This window comes from Hyperolius riggenbachi, chromosome 8, assembly GCF_040937935.1.
Source record: "Hyperolius riggenbachi isolate aHypRig1 chromosome 8, aHypRig1.pri, whole genome shotgun sequence".
Classification (NCBI taxonomy): Eukaryota; Metazoa; Chordata; class Amphibia; order Anura; family Hyperoliidae; genus Hyperolius; species Hyperolius riggenbachi.
Window position 1 is genome coordinate 96169551 of NC_090653.1, and position 12913 is coordinate 96182463.

A 12913-nucleotide genomic window follows, 5' to 3' on the forward strand; every position below is an offset into this window, starting at 1 on the left:
GATGGAAGGTCTCACTTACCAAGAAAGGTTGGATAAACTGGGTTTATTTAGTCTAGAGAAAAGACGCCTTAGAGGAAATCTAATTAACATGTATAAATACATCAGAGGGCAATATAATAGCTTGGCGGATGAGCTTTTTGTCTCTAGGCCTTCTCAAAGATAGAGGACATGATCTGCGCATGGAGGAAAAATGTTTTAGCCATTTATTTAGGAAAGGGTTCTTTACAGTAAGAGTGATTAAGATGTGGAATGCATTGTCACAGGAAGTCGTTATGGCAAATTCTAGGGGTGGGACGACGAATCCGGCGAATCCACGAATCCCTCGAATATTAGGAAATATTCGAGATTCGTGGATTCGAATCCCGACGCCATTTTCCACTATACGAATCCGCCGAATCCCGACGCCGCATCGCCGCGCATCCGCCGCTCGCACTCGTCCTCCTCCAACCGCCCGCGCCTCCTCCGCTCGCCCCCCCTGCCCGCATCCACTCACCTATCCATAGCGGAGCGCAGAGCGGCAGACCTCTCGCCGACTTCCTGGTTCCCCCTAGTGACCGGCTCTTACAATGACGTCATTAGTAAGAGCCGGTCCGGCCACTAGAGGGAACAGGGAAGTAACGAAGAGGTCTGCCGCTCTGCGCTCCACGGGAAAGGTGAGTAGATTATGCAGGGGTGAGCGGAGGAGGCACGGGGGACGGAGGAGGCACAGGGGACGGAGGGGGCCGTGGGGGGGTTGGCGGGGGAGGGGGGTTCTATCTACCTACCTACCGACCTAACACTATCCCTACCTACCTACAGGCCGCTATAGCTACCTACCTACAGGCCCCTATACCTACCTAAAGGCCCCCTATACGCACCTACTTGCCTACCTAAAGGCCCCTATACCTACCTAAAGGCCCCTATACCTACCTAAAGGCCCCTATACCTACCTACCTACCTACCTAATGGCCCCTATACCTACCTACCTACAGGCCACTATACCTACCTACCTACCCACCTACCTACCTACAGGCCCCCTATACATACCTACCTACCTAAAGGCACCTATACCTACCTACCTACCGGACACTATACCTACCTACAGGCAACTATACCTACCTACAGGCCACTATACCTACCTACCTACCTACCGGCCACTATCCTTACCTACCTACAGGCTGCTATACCTACCTACCTACAGGCTGCTATACCTACCTACCTACAGGCCACTATACCTACCTACCTACCTACCGGCCACTATCCTTACCTACCTACAGGCTGCTATACCTACCTACCTACCTACCTACAGGCCGCTATACCCACCTACCTAAAGGCCCCCTATACCTACCTAAAGGCCCCCTATACGTACCTACCTACCTACCTAAAGGCCCCTATACCTACCTACCTACAGGCCACTATACCTACCTACAGGCCTCAATACCTACCTACCTACCTACCTACAGGCCCCCTATACGTACCTACCTACCTAAAGGCACCTATACCTGCCTACCTACATACTTACCTATACTTAAGGCCCTATACCCTGCTACCTATACTGAAGGTCCCTTTACCTACCTACCTACCTAAAGGCCCCTATACCTACCTACCTACATACCTACCTATACTTAAGGCCCTATACCCTGCTACCTATACTGAAGGTCCCTTTACCTACCTACCTACCTACCTATACTGAAGGCACATGTACCTTACTACCTATACTGAAGGCCCCTATACCTAGCTACCTACCTATACTGAAGGCACATATACCCTGCTACCTATACTGAAGGCACATATACCCTGCTACCTATACTGAAGGCCCCTATACCTAGTTACCTACCAATACTGAAGGCCCCTATACCTTGCTACCGATACTGATGGCACATGTACCCTGCTACCGATACTGAAGGCCCATATACCCTGCTACCTATACTGAAGGCCCATATACCCTGCTACCTATACTGAAGGCCCATATACCCTGCTACCTATACTGAAGGCCCATATACCCTGCTACCTATACTGAAGGCCCATATACCCTGCTACCTATACTGAAGGCCCATATACCCTGCTACCTATACTGAAGGCCCATATACCCTTGCTACCTATACTGAAGGCCCATATACCCTGCTACCTATACTGAAGGCCCATATACCCTGCTACCTATACTGAAGGCCCATATACCCTGCTACCTATACTGAAGGCCCATAAACCCTGCTACCTATACTGAAGGCCCCTATACCTTGCTACCTATACTGAAAGCTACCAATATTAAAGGCACCCATACCTAGCTAGCTATACTGAAGGCACCTTTACCTCGCTACCTATGCCTGGGTACCTATACTGCGGGCAACTATACCACGGATCGCACAATTTTTATGTGCAGGATTCGTTAGATTCGGGATTCGAAAGGTTCGAGATATTCGAGAACCTTTTTAGATTCGGATCCGGATTCGGATTCGAAGAAATTGTGGATTCGTCCCATCCCTAGCAAATTCTATACTTGCATTTAAAGGGGGCTTAGATGCTTTCCTTGCATTGAAAGACATCCATGGCTACAATTACTAGGTAATGCCCAGTGATGTTGATCCAGGGATTTTATCTGATTGCCATCTGGAGTCAGGAAGGATTTTTTTTCCCTTTTGGCGCTAATTGGACCATGCCTTGTAAGGGTTTTTCGCCTTCCTCTGGATCAACAGGGATATGTGAGGGAGCAGGCTGGTGTTGTACTTTGTTCTCTGGTTGAACTTGGTGGACGTACGTCTTTTTTCAACCCAAATAACTATGAAACAATGTTTTATTTCATTGGGACAATGTCACTTTAATTTTTTTTTTTTTTTTTACTTTTAACAACTTTTTTTGCGTAACTTTATTGAATGATTGTTTCTATTGCTAGCAGCAATCATTCACTTTTAACACAGGATTGTGCACATGCACTAGCCGGAGCGCGCACGGGTGGTGATTTTTGGGACAGGGACCTAGCTCAATGAATTAATCGTCTCTGGGCTAAAAGGCAGAGACGAGTACCACCGTTGAAGAACGCGCGATCAGCCGCGGTGGAGGTTTTTTTCATGGGCATAGCTCCTACGTCTACCCTGCATTTTTAAACGTAGGAGCTACGTCCTAAAAGCTGGGCTGTGGTGAAAAAAACGACAAGAAAAGGGCAAGAAGAGAAGCCGGGAGCCCAATTTGGTGTAGTATGTTGAATTATGGTGATGGTTCAAACGAAATTCTATGCTGTTATACTCACAAAATTGGGTTGCGAACCAAGCAACCACTTCGTGCGCACGCGGGGAAGTACCGTAAAAGCTAAACTGGTTAAATGGTGCATCTTAAAGTGGACCTGAACTCTTGCACAGGACAGACGAAAAACAGAGAAATGCACTCTGTATGTATTCAGAGAGTTTAGCCTGTCTAATTCCCCCTCATCTGTGACTAATCCCAACTGTACTTTGATCTGTAAGCTGTGTCAGCTGGCTGCCTCTGCAGCCCAGCTGCTTTGTAAACACAGGATGTTAACCCTATGTCTGCTTCCATGAGAGCAGGAAGTAAAAACACTGCAGATTAATTGCAGGATTTGTATCAGCTGTAACAAAAAAAATGTTTTTCTTTAAAAGTTATTATGCTTTAAAAGTTATTCGGCTTTAAGGGGTCAGTAACGCTGAGGGCATTTACACACTGGCACATTGCATTGTGTTACAATGACCCTGTTTAACGCACTGTAACGTGATGCCATTTAAAGTATATATACAGTTCACATGTCTTCAGCTGAAATGTGATCCAACTGATTGTATTGTTAAAATGTAGAGCGTGCAGTGCAGTGCTGGTCGTAATGGAAAAATCTACGCTTACGGATCATTACGCGTAATTTTACGCTATTACGCATTACGCAATTACGGTTACGGCGTAGGAAATTATCTACGGTACATCACTGTAATTACGCGTAAACTTACGCAGTTACGCGTAAGGATACCGTAATGTAGGCGCTTACACTATGATGTTACGCGTAGTGCCGTAATACCCATTTACGGGTTTTTTTTTAACGCATACGGACGATATGTACGCAATAGCAGTGAATGTGACAGTTATTGCGTACATCTCATTCGTATGCGTCAAAACGTACGCTTATACTGAAGGGCGGAAGAAGATACTATTGGTTGCTTAGGATGTTAGTACGTTAGTAATTACGCGTAAAATTACGCGTAAGTGTTCGTAAAATTACGCATACCTAGCAATTACGGTAGACAGTGTAATTACGATACCACTTTACTGCTTACGCGTAAATAATTACGCGTAAGACCGTAATTTACGCATAGCTCTTACGCGTAAATTTATATTGAATTACGATGCGTAATTACGCTCATGCGTAATTTCGGCCCAGCACTGGTGCAGTGTGTTGATAGAATTGTACATGGTGACACGCTCAATGTTTGCCAATCAAAGTACACATTGGTAATGGTCAGTTGCTTCTGTGCCTGCATTACAACTGTTGCAGTTGCATTATGTGCACATTATAATGCAACGCAATACAACCCCGCAGTGTGAAACTAACCTGATGCTTTAGAAGGCAGTAAACTGTGGCATTTTACCATCCTCTACCACATAGATAGTGTGAAAATTAAAGGCAGTTAAAAGGGGTTATAGAAACATACATGGTTAGGGGGTGGGACCAGGGGTCTAGTCCTGGAAAAAGAAGTGAGTGGACTCACCCTAAAAACCTCTGCGCGTGGCGTGCCAAAAAATGGGCTTAGTTAAGCATAGCGTGGGCGTGGTCATGGGTAGGGCCAAATATACATGGCCTTAGCAGTAGTATAAAAGGACTGCCAGGGGACGTTTGAGCTCTGTCGTAGTGTATCCCCAAAAAGTAGATGTAATCTCACAGCATTTCACCAAAAATACGCATAATCTGGCAGAGGTTCCCCCAAAATAGACAATCTGGCAGCAGCAGTTACCCCAACATACACATAATCTGGAAGCAGTTCCCCAAAATACGCGAAACCTGGCAGTGCATCACCCAAAATACACGTAACACCCAAAATACATGCAATCTGGCAGCAGTGGTCCCCCAACATACACAATCTGGCAGCGGTTTCCCAAAATACACGTAATCTGGCATCAGCGGTTCCCCAAAAATACAGATCTGACAGCAGTTCCCCCAAAATAGGTATCCCCAGTATAGCTAGCCAGGTCTATAGGTGTCCCCAGTATAAGTAGCCATGTGTATAGTTGTCCCCAGAATAGGTGGCCAGATGTAGAGATGTCACCAGAATAGGTAGCCAGGTGTATAGATGTCCTTAGAACAGGTGGTCAGGTGTATAGATATTCCCAGAATAGGTGGCCAAGTGTATAGATGTCCCCAGAATAGGTAGTAAGGTCTATAGGTGTCCCCAGTATAGCCAGGTGTCCCCAGTATATGTAACCAGGTGTTCAAGTGTCCCCAGTATAGCCAGGTGTATAGGTGTCCCCAGTATATGTAGCCAGGTGTATATGTGCCCAGTATATGTAGCCAGGTGTATAGGTGTCCCCAGTATATGTAGCCAGGTGTATAGGTGTCCCCAGTATAGCCAGGTGTATATGTGCCCAGTATATGTAGGCAGGGGTATATGTGCCCAGTATATCTAGCCAGGGGTATACACTATGTGCCCAGTATATGTAGTCAGGGATATATGTGCCCAGTATATGTAGTCAGGGGTATATGTGCCCAGTATATGTAGGCAGGGGTATATGTGCCCAGTATATGTAGCCAGGGGTATATGTGCCCAGTATATGTAGCAAGGGGTATATGTGCCCAGCATATGTAGCCAGGGGTATATGTGCCCAGCATATGTAGCCAGAGGTATATGTGCCAGTATATGTAGCCAGGGGTATATGTGCCAGTATATGTAGCCAGGGGTATATGTGCCCAGTATATGTAGCCAGGGGTATATGTGCCCAGTATATGTAGCCAGGGGTATGTGTGCCCAGTATATGTAGCCAGGGGTATATGTGCCCAGTATATGTAGCCAGGGGTATATGTGCCCAGTATATGTAGCCAGGTGTATAGGTGTACCCATTATATGTAGCCAGGTGTATATGTGCCCAGTATATGTAGCCAGGGGTGTTTGTGCCAGTATATGTAGCCAGGTGTAAATGTACCAGTATATGTAGCCAGGGGTATATTTGCCCAGTATATGTAGCCAGAGGTATATGTCCCCAGTATATGTAGCCAGGGGTATATGTGCCAGTATATGTAGCAAGGGGTATATGTGCCCAGTATATGTATCCAGGGGTATATGTGCCAGTATATGTAGCAAGGGGTATATGTGCCCAGTGGTGTATGTGCCCAGTATATGTAGCCAGAGGTATATGTGCCAGTATATGTAGCCAGGGGTATATGTGCCAGTATATGTAGCCAGGGGTATATGTGCCCAGTATATGTAGCCAGGGGTATATGTGCCCAGTATATGTTGCCAGGAGTATCTGTGCCCAGTATATGTAGCCAGGGGTATATGTTCCCAGTATATGTAGCCAGGGGTATATGTGCCCAGTATATGTAGCCAGGTGTATAGGTGTACCCATTATATGTAGCCAGGTGTATATGTGCCCAGTATATGTAGCCAGGGGTATATGTGCCAGTATATGTAGCCAGGTGTATATGTGCCAGTATATGTAGCCAGGGGTATATGTGCCCAGTATATGTAGCCAGAGGTATATGTCCCCAGTATATGTAGCCAGAGGTATATGTGCCAGTATATGTAGCAAGGGGTATATGTGCCCAGTATATGTAGCAAGGGGTATATGTGCCCCATATATGTAGCCAGGGGTATATGTGCCCAGTATATGTAGCCAGGGGTATATGTGCCCAGTATATGTAGCCAGGTGTATAGGTGTCCCCCCAGCTGGAGGGGAGCAGCACAGTGGAGAGGAGCATTGGGCAGAGCAGCAAGGAAGGGCGGACATCCCCCCCCCCCCTTCCCTCACCTTCAAGCTCCTCTCCCTGGCTCTCCCCTCCATAACGATTGTGGCGGTGGCTGGGGGCGATGGCTGGCAGCAGCATCAGTGGGCGGGACTTACCTCCTCCAGTGTTTCGGCGAGTTGACGCTGTTCATGCAGCTAGTCTGGTCTAGTGAAGACCAGAGCAGCGGCACGCACAGCGTCAACTCGCCGGAACACTGAAGGAGGTAAGTCCCTCCCACTGACACCGCTGCCAGTCATCGCCGCCAGCCACCGCCGCAATTGTTATGGAGGGGAGAGCCAGGGAGAGGAGGCCCAAGGTGAGGGAAGGGGGGGGGGAAATGTCCGCCCTTCCCCGCTGCTCTGCCCAATGTCCCTCTCCACTGCGCTGCTCCCCTCCAGGGTGCCCGGGGGGGGACGGCGTCCACTCTCCAAAAAAAATGAGTGGACGTCGTCCCCCTGCATTCACGCAGGACTCGTCCCCTGGGTGGGACGTTCAACAAGTAACACTCAGACAAGAGAGAAGGGACTATAACTATGCTGCCGATAATATATATATATATATATAAAAGTCCATTATTATGCAAAAACTCAGCTGAACAGCTAGGGCCCGATCCAAGGCAATTTCTCTCCTAAGCTTTCTCCAAGAGATCATTTTTCATCTTTTGTTGAAAATAACTTTTGCACTCTGCAACTGAAAAACCATTAAAAAGTAGGTATTTTCTTGCATGCTGAGGATGTACCACTTACAGCAGCTGAAAAAGTTTAGCCTACCACAAAAATGAATGGTGCAGCTCTACTCACTGGGATCATCAAATCCATCATGACATTCTATGACTGTATGGATTAGCTCCTGCTCAATACTATAAAAGGTGAGACTGAAGTGCATCATCCGAACAGCAGGAAGGATAACTGGCTGTAGCTTACATTCCCTGCAGGATCTTTACGTAACAGGTGCCGAAAGAGAGCTACCAAGTGAGTGATTGGGCCTCAAGTGTGTTTCAGACCTCCTTGGGACCTTACTCATAGCTATGGTCCTAGGAGGGCTGAAACATGTCAACTATTTAGCCATGTTCTTTCCATGCCACAATAAAGACATCTCCCTGTATAGCAGTTTTATTTAATTCAAGTGCACTGCCAACAAGGATTTGCTAAAGGGTAATTGTATCAGGGACACCAATCAGATTTATTATTGCTGTGACAACTATTGGTAACTGGTCAGATAAAGTGAGTATTCCTGCAGGGGTCTTTACTGATCCCCCCTAATCGACTGTGTCATGGGGTGTAGCTATCCCACATAACTCTCACTACCAATAGTGTCAATGTTACATATGTGATTAAACAGCAATCTGTCGGTGTATAATCAACAGCCCAACAGTGTATCAGAGTGGCCTGTAACTACAGCCAACCTCATTTGTCACATACACCACATGTATGATTCCCATAGGGGACATAAATGCCTTCATGGAAGGTAGCTGGATGAAATTATTATCACCATTCGGGTGTATGAGCGGTGCAATACAAATGCCCAAGAAGTGTAACTCAACAATTGTTTCACCTCATAAACAGAGGCGTCGTCAGGAGTGTATGATACACAGCATTAATAGTATTTACATTATATACAATTCAACCCACCACCCAACCAACAGAGATTCCCCCAGCAACACGCTCAAGTCAGAGCTGAATGTATAGTGATGCGAAATGCTTAAATAGCATTAGCCCACTCCACCCTCCTTGAAAAACCACTCCCCTCCTATGAGTACATATGCTCACTCCTCCCTCACCTCGGATTCCGTGTTTGTCAGCGCTCTGTATATTCTAAAACTCTCCTCCGTCCAGTCTATGCATCTCTGCTATAGCAAAGAAATGAACAGCGCTACTTAAAAACAGATGAGTGCTTACCTGCAAAAAAGTGCACACCCCACTCGTGGGATTCAAATACACAATGAGCATACACATGACCTGTCTACCACTTGGAGGATGTTAGTTTCACTAACAATTTGCAATTTGTTAGGTACTTGTCCCTCCCACTGTCGAAGAAGTCTTTCCTCCATGGGAGGGGACCTAAAATTCTACCTATGCATATGCATAGCCTGGGCGCGCTACCAGTAAAATTGAGAATTGCGCAAAAAAAGTGGGATCAGCGCATCACCAGGCCGCCTCTGAATGGCCCCAGCTCAGAGATGCGCTGAGCCCCCCCAGAAACTGCAAACGCACCTTGAACCCAAACAGAGGCTCTGCATATACACCAAAGGAAAACTATTAAGTGGGAGCAGCTGACCAGAAATAAATCAAACATAGCAAAGAAATGAACAGCGCTACTTAAAAACAGATGAGTGCTTACCTGCAAAAAAGTGCACACCCCACTCGTGGGATTCAAATACACAATGAGCATACACAGACCTGTCTACCACTTGGAGGATGTTAGTTTCACTAACAATTTGCAATTTGTTAGGTACTTGTCCCTCCCACTGTCGAAGAAGTCTTTCCTCCATGGGAGGGGACCTAACACTAACTAAATTCTACCTGACAGACATGACAGACAAGGTTTTTCAAGGAGGGTGGAGTGGGCTAATGCTATTTAAGCATTTCGCATCACTATACATTCAGCTCTGACTTGAGCGTGTTGCTGGGGGAATCTCTGTTGGTTGGGTGGTGGGTTGAATTGTATATAATGTAAATACTATTAATGCTGTGTATCATACACTCCTGACGACGCCTCTGTTTATGAGGTGAAACAATTGTTGAGTTACACTTCTTGGGCATTTGTATTGCACCGCTCATACACCCGAATGGTGATAATAATTTCATCCAGCTACCTTCCATGAAGGCATTTATGTCCCCTATGGGAATCATACATGTGGTGTATGTGACAAATGAGGTTGGCTGTAGTTACAGGCCACTCTGATACACTGTTGGGCTGTTGATTATACACCGACAGATTGCTGTTTAATCACATATGTAACATTGACACTATTGGTAGTGAGAGTTATGTGGGATAGCTACACCCCATGACACAGTCGATTGGGGGGGATCAGCAAAGACCCCTGCAGGAATACTCACTTTATCTGACCAGTTACCAATAGTTGTCACAGCAATAATACATCTGATTGGTGTCCCTGATACAATTACCCTTTAGCAAATCCTTGTAGGCAGTGCACTTGAATTAAATAAAACTGCTATACAGGGAGATGTTTTAATTAACTTTATTTATGTACTTAATGGTCAAGCCTGGTTGGGCAACGTGTGACAAACATTAATTACCTGTACAATCATTTCGGTAGTGAGATATCACAATAAAGACACCAAAGTTCTGGGTTATCAGAAAAATCCTACCACAGAAAAAACAATGGCCTTGTTTAAAGGCTGGATGGTGAGATCTTCTGAATTTTATGTTTTGTGTTCTTCCTAATATAAATTGCTTCTCATGGCTATCATAGTGGGGACTGGGGAGAAGCAGCACAAGACTGTTGCAAGCCCGTTCAAACTCGTGAAGCAAAAACAAGTAATTACAAGTCCAAACTGGTCTTATTGATCTTTCATCACTTCACTCTACCTTGTAAAGTCCTTGTGCTGTTTACTTGGATCCATTCGCTCCATACTTCCTTTCCGTCCGTGCAATCCCCATTCAAGTAAGTACGCATTTTAATGATAATATCCTCCCCGAGATTAAATGCTGCTCTGTATCTGTAATGCCTCGTCCTAGCTGACTATGGAAAAGTAAAAGAAAAACAAGTGAAAACCTGCAGATGCAATTATAAGATTTTCTAATAAGAAATACATTTTGTTGTAAATAATCCATGAAAAAGATCTATCCTATACCCTTGGAAACAAGTTGACCTCATGTATAAGTCGATCTCAGTATTTAGCGTACATATATGTATGCCGACGGTGAGCTGGGCGCAGGGTGACCCGAATGGCGGCTCTCCTTCCTGCCACTCAAATTCCTGGCGGCGTAAAATACTATTCCCCTCCAAGTCGTCGCAACTCAGAGGAAGAAGTAATTTGGGGTCTGGTGATTGCCGGAACAGTATTTAACCCATTAACCTGGCCTTTTTTTAAACTCAAGTATAAGTCGCCCCATGGCTGTAAGTGGGGACCAGGTGGGTTAGTTGCTGTACTTGAGGACCAGGGGGAGTTGATGGCTGCACTTCGGTAGCAGGAGGGATTAACAACTGCACTGAATAAGGTATTGCTGTCATTAAAACCTCCTGGTCCTCAATTACAACCAGTAACTTTAACCCCTTGAATACCTTAATAATAATACAATAATACAATAACATTTCTATAGCGCTTTTCTCCCATAGGACTCAAAGCGCTTAGGCTCTCTCAGATTCAGTAATTGGTAGTAGGATGAAGTATTCACACAACAAAATTTATATTTCTGCAAATGCCAAACTGAACAGGTGGGTTTTCAGTCTGGATTTAAACACGTCCAGGGATGGAGCTGTCCTGATCTGTTGAGGTAAGGAGTTCCAAAACGTAGGGGCAGCATGACAGAAGGCTCTGGGACCAAAAGATTCCAAGTGGACTCTGGGTATAACTAGATTATTAGAACCTGTGGATCTGAGAATGCGGGGGTTGCTACGTAGCTGTAACATATCTTTCATGTATCCAGGGCCTAGATTATTCAGGGATTTAAATGCCAGTAGGCCGATCTTGAATAGGACCCTCCATTCTATAGGTAGCCAGTGAAGGGAGTGCAAGACTGGCGTTATGTGGCAGTGACGGGGTTGGTTGGTTAGCAGTCTGGCAGCAGTATTCTGTATCAGCTGTAAGCGGTGCAAGACCTTTTTTGGAAGGCCAGTGTAGAGAGCATTACAGTAGTCCAGTCGGGATGTGATGAAGGCATGGACTAAGGTTGGCAGATCTTCTGGGGGAATGAGGTGCTTGATTTTTGCAATGTTCTTTAGGTGAAAATAGGATGATTTCACCACAGCAGAGATTTGGGTTCTGAAGTTTAACTCTCCATCTATTAGAACTCCTAGGCTACACACATGGTCAGAGCTGCGTAGATCCGTGCCTTCTATTCCCAGTGGTGAAGACTGCAAGTTAAGTTGTTTTGTTATCATGCTCTGCCCTCCAATCAGAAGGACTTTAATTTTGTCTGCATTTAGTTTCAGCCAGTTGTCATTCATCCATTACTGTAGTTCACGTAAGCAGGCGGTTATAGTTAGAGTTGAGTCTGTCATACCAGGCTAGAAGCAAAGATATAGTTGGGTGTCGTCTGCATAGCAGTGGTATGTCAGGCCATGTTTTTGGATTAGTTTTCCAAGCGGTAACATGTAAATTGTGAAAAGCAGGGGAGAGAGGATTGAGCCCTGGGGCACCCCATACTTAAGTGATACAGGGGTGGATAGGAAGGGCCTCATAGACACTTTGTGGGTTCTGCCACTCAAGAAGGATTGGAACCACTGAAGAACTATGCCATCAATGCCGCAGTATTCGTGTAGCCTGTTTATCAAGATGTCATGGTCAACTGTATCAAAGGCTGCAGAAAGGTCTAGCAGTATGAGGATCGAGCACTCTCCTCTGTCTCTTGCCATGAGCAGGTGGTTGAATATTTGGATGAGGGCAGTTTCAGTGCTGTGGTGTTTCCTGAAGCCAGACTGGAATGGGTCATAACTGTTGTTTTGTAGGATTTTTGCTTCTAGCTGGAGGTAAACGGCTTTTTCAATTAGCTTGCCCAGAAAGGGGAGGTTAGAGACAGGTCTGTAGCTGGTCATTGCATCTGGGTCCAGGGAGGGTTTTTTGAGGAGAGGCCTGATGATTGCTTCCTTCAGTACAGCAGGAAATATCCCTGATTGTAAGGAACAGTTAACAATTTTGAGGAATACCGGTACGAACAGGTCAGTGCAGTTCAACATGAACTGTGTTGGGCCAGGATCCAGGTCACAGGTAGTTAGGCGGAGGTGAAGGAGGATGCTTGATGTGCAGTGGCGTAGCTACAAACCTCTGGGCCCCGATGCGGAATCTGGATGTGGGCCCCCCACGGCAACAACAGCCC

The 12913-nt window shown here is 45.9% G+C and overlaps 1 protein-coding gene across 1 annotated transcript in view; it reads right to left on the bottom strand.

Annotated features, from left to right (window-relative positions):
• The window catches only part of LOC137528271 (interleukin-13 receptor subunit alpha-2-like), an 85790-nt gene that overhangs the window by 31989 nt on the left and 40888 nt on the right, over positions 1-12913 (bottom strand). Inside the window, exon 4 of the mRNA XM_068249563.1 lies at positions 10463-10616. Within this exon, the coding sequence (XP_068105664.1) occupies positions 10463-10616 (154 nt within the window). The remainder of the gene's footprint in view (positions 1-10462; positions 10617-12913) is intronic.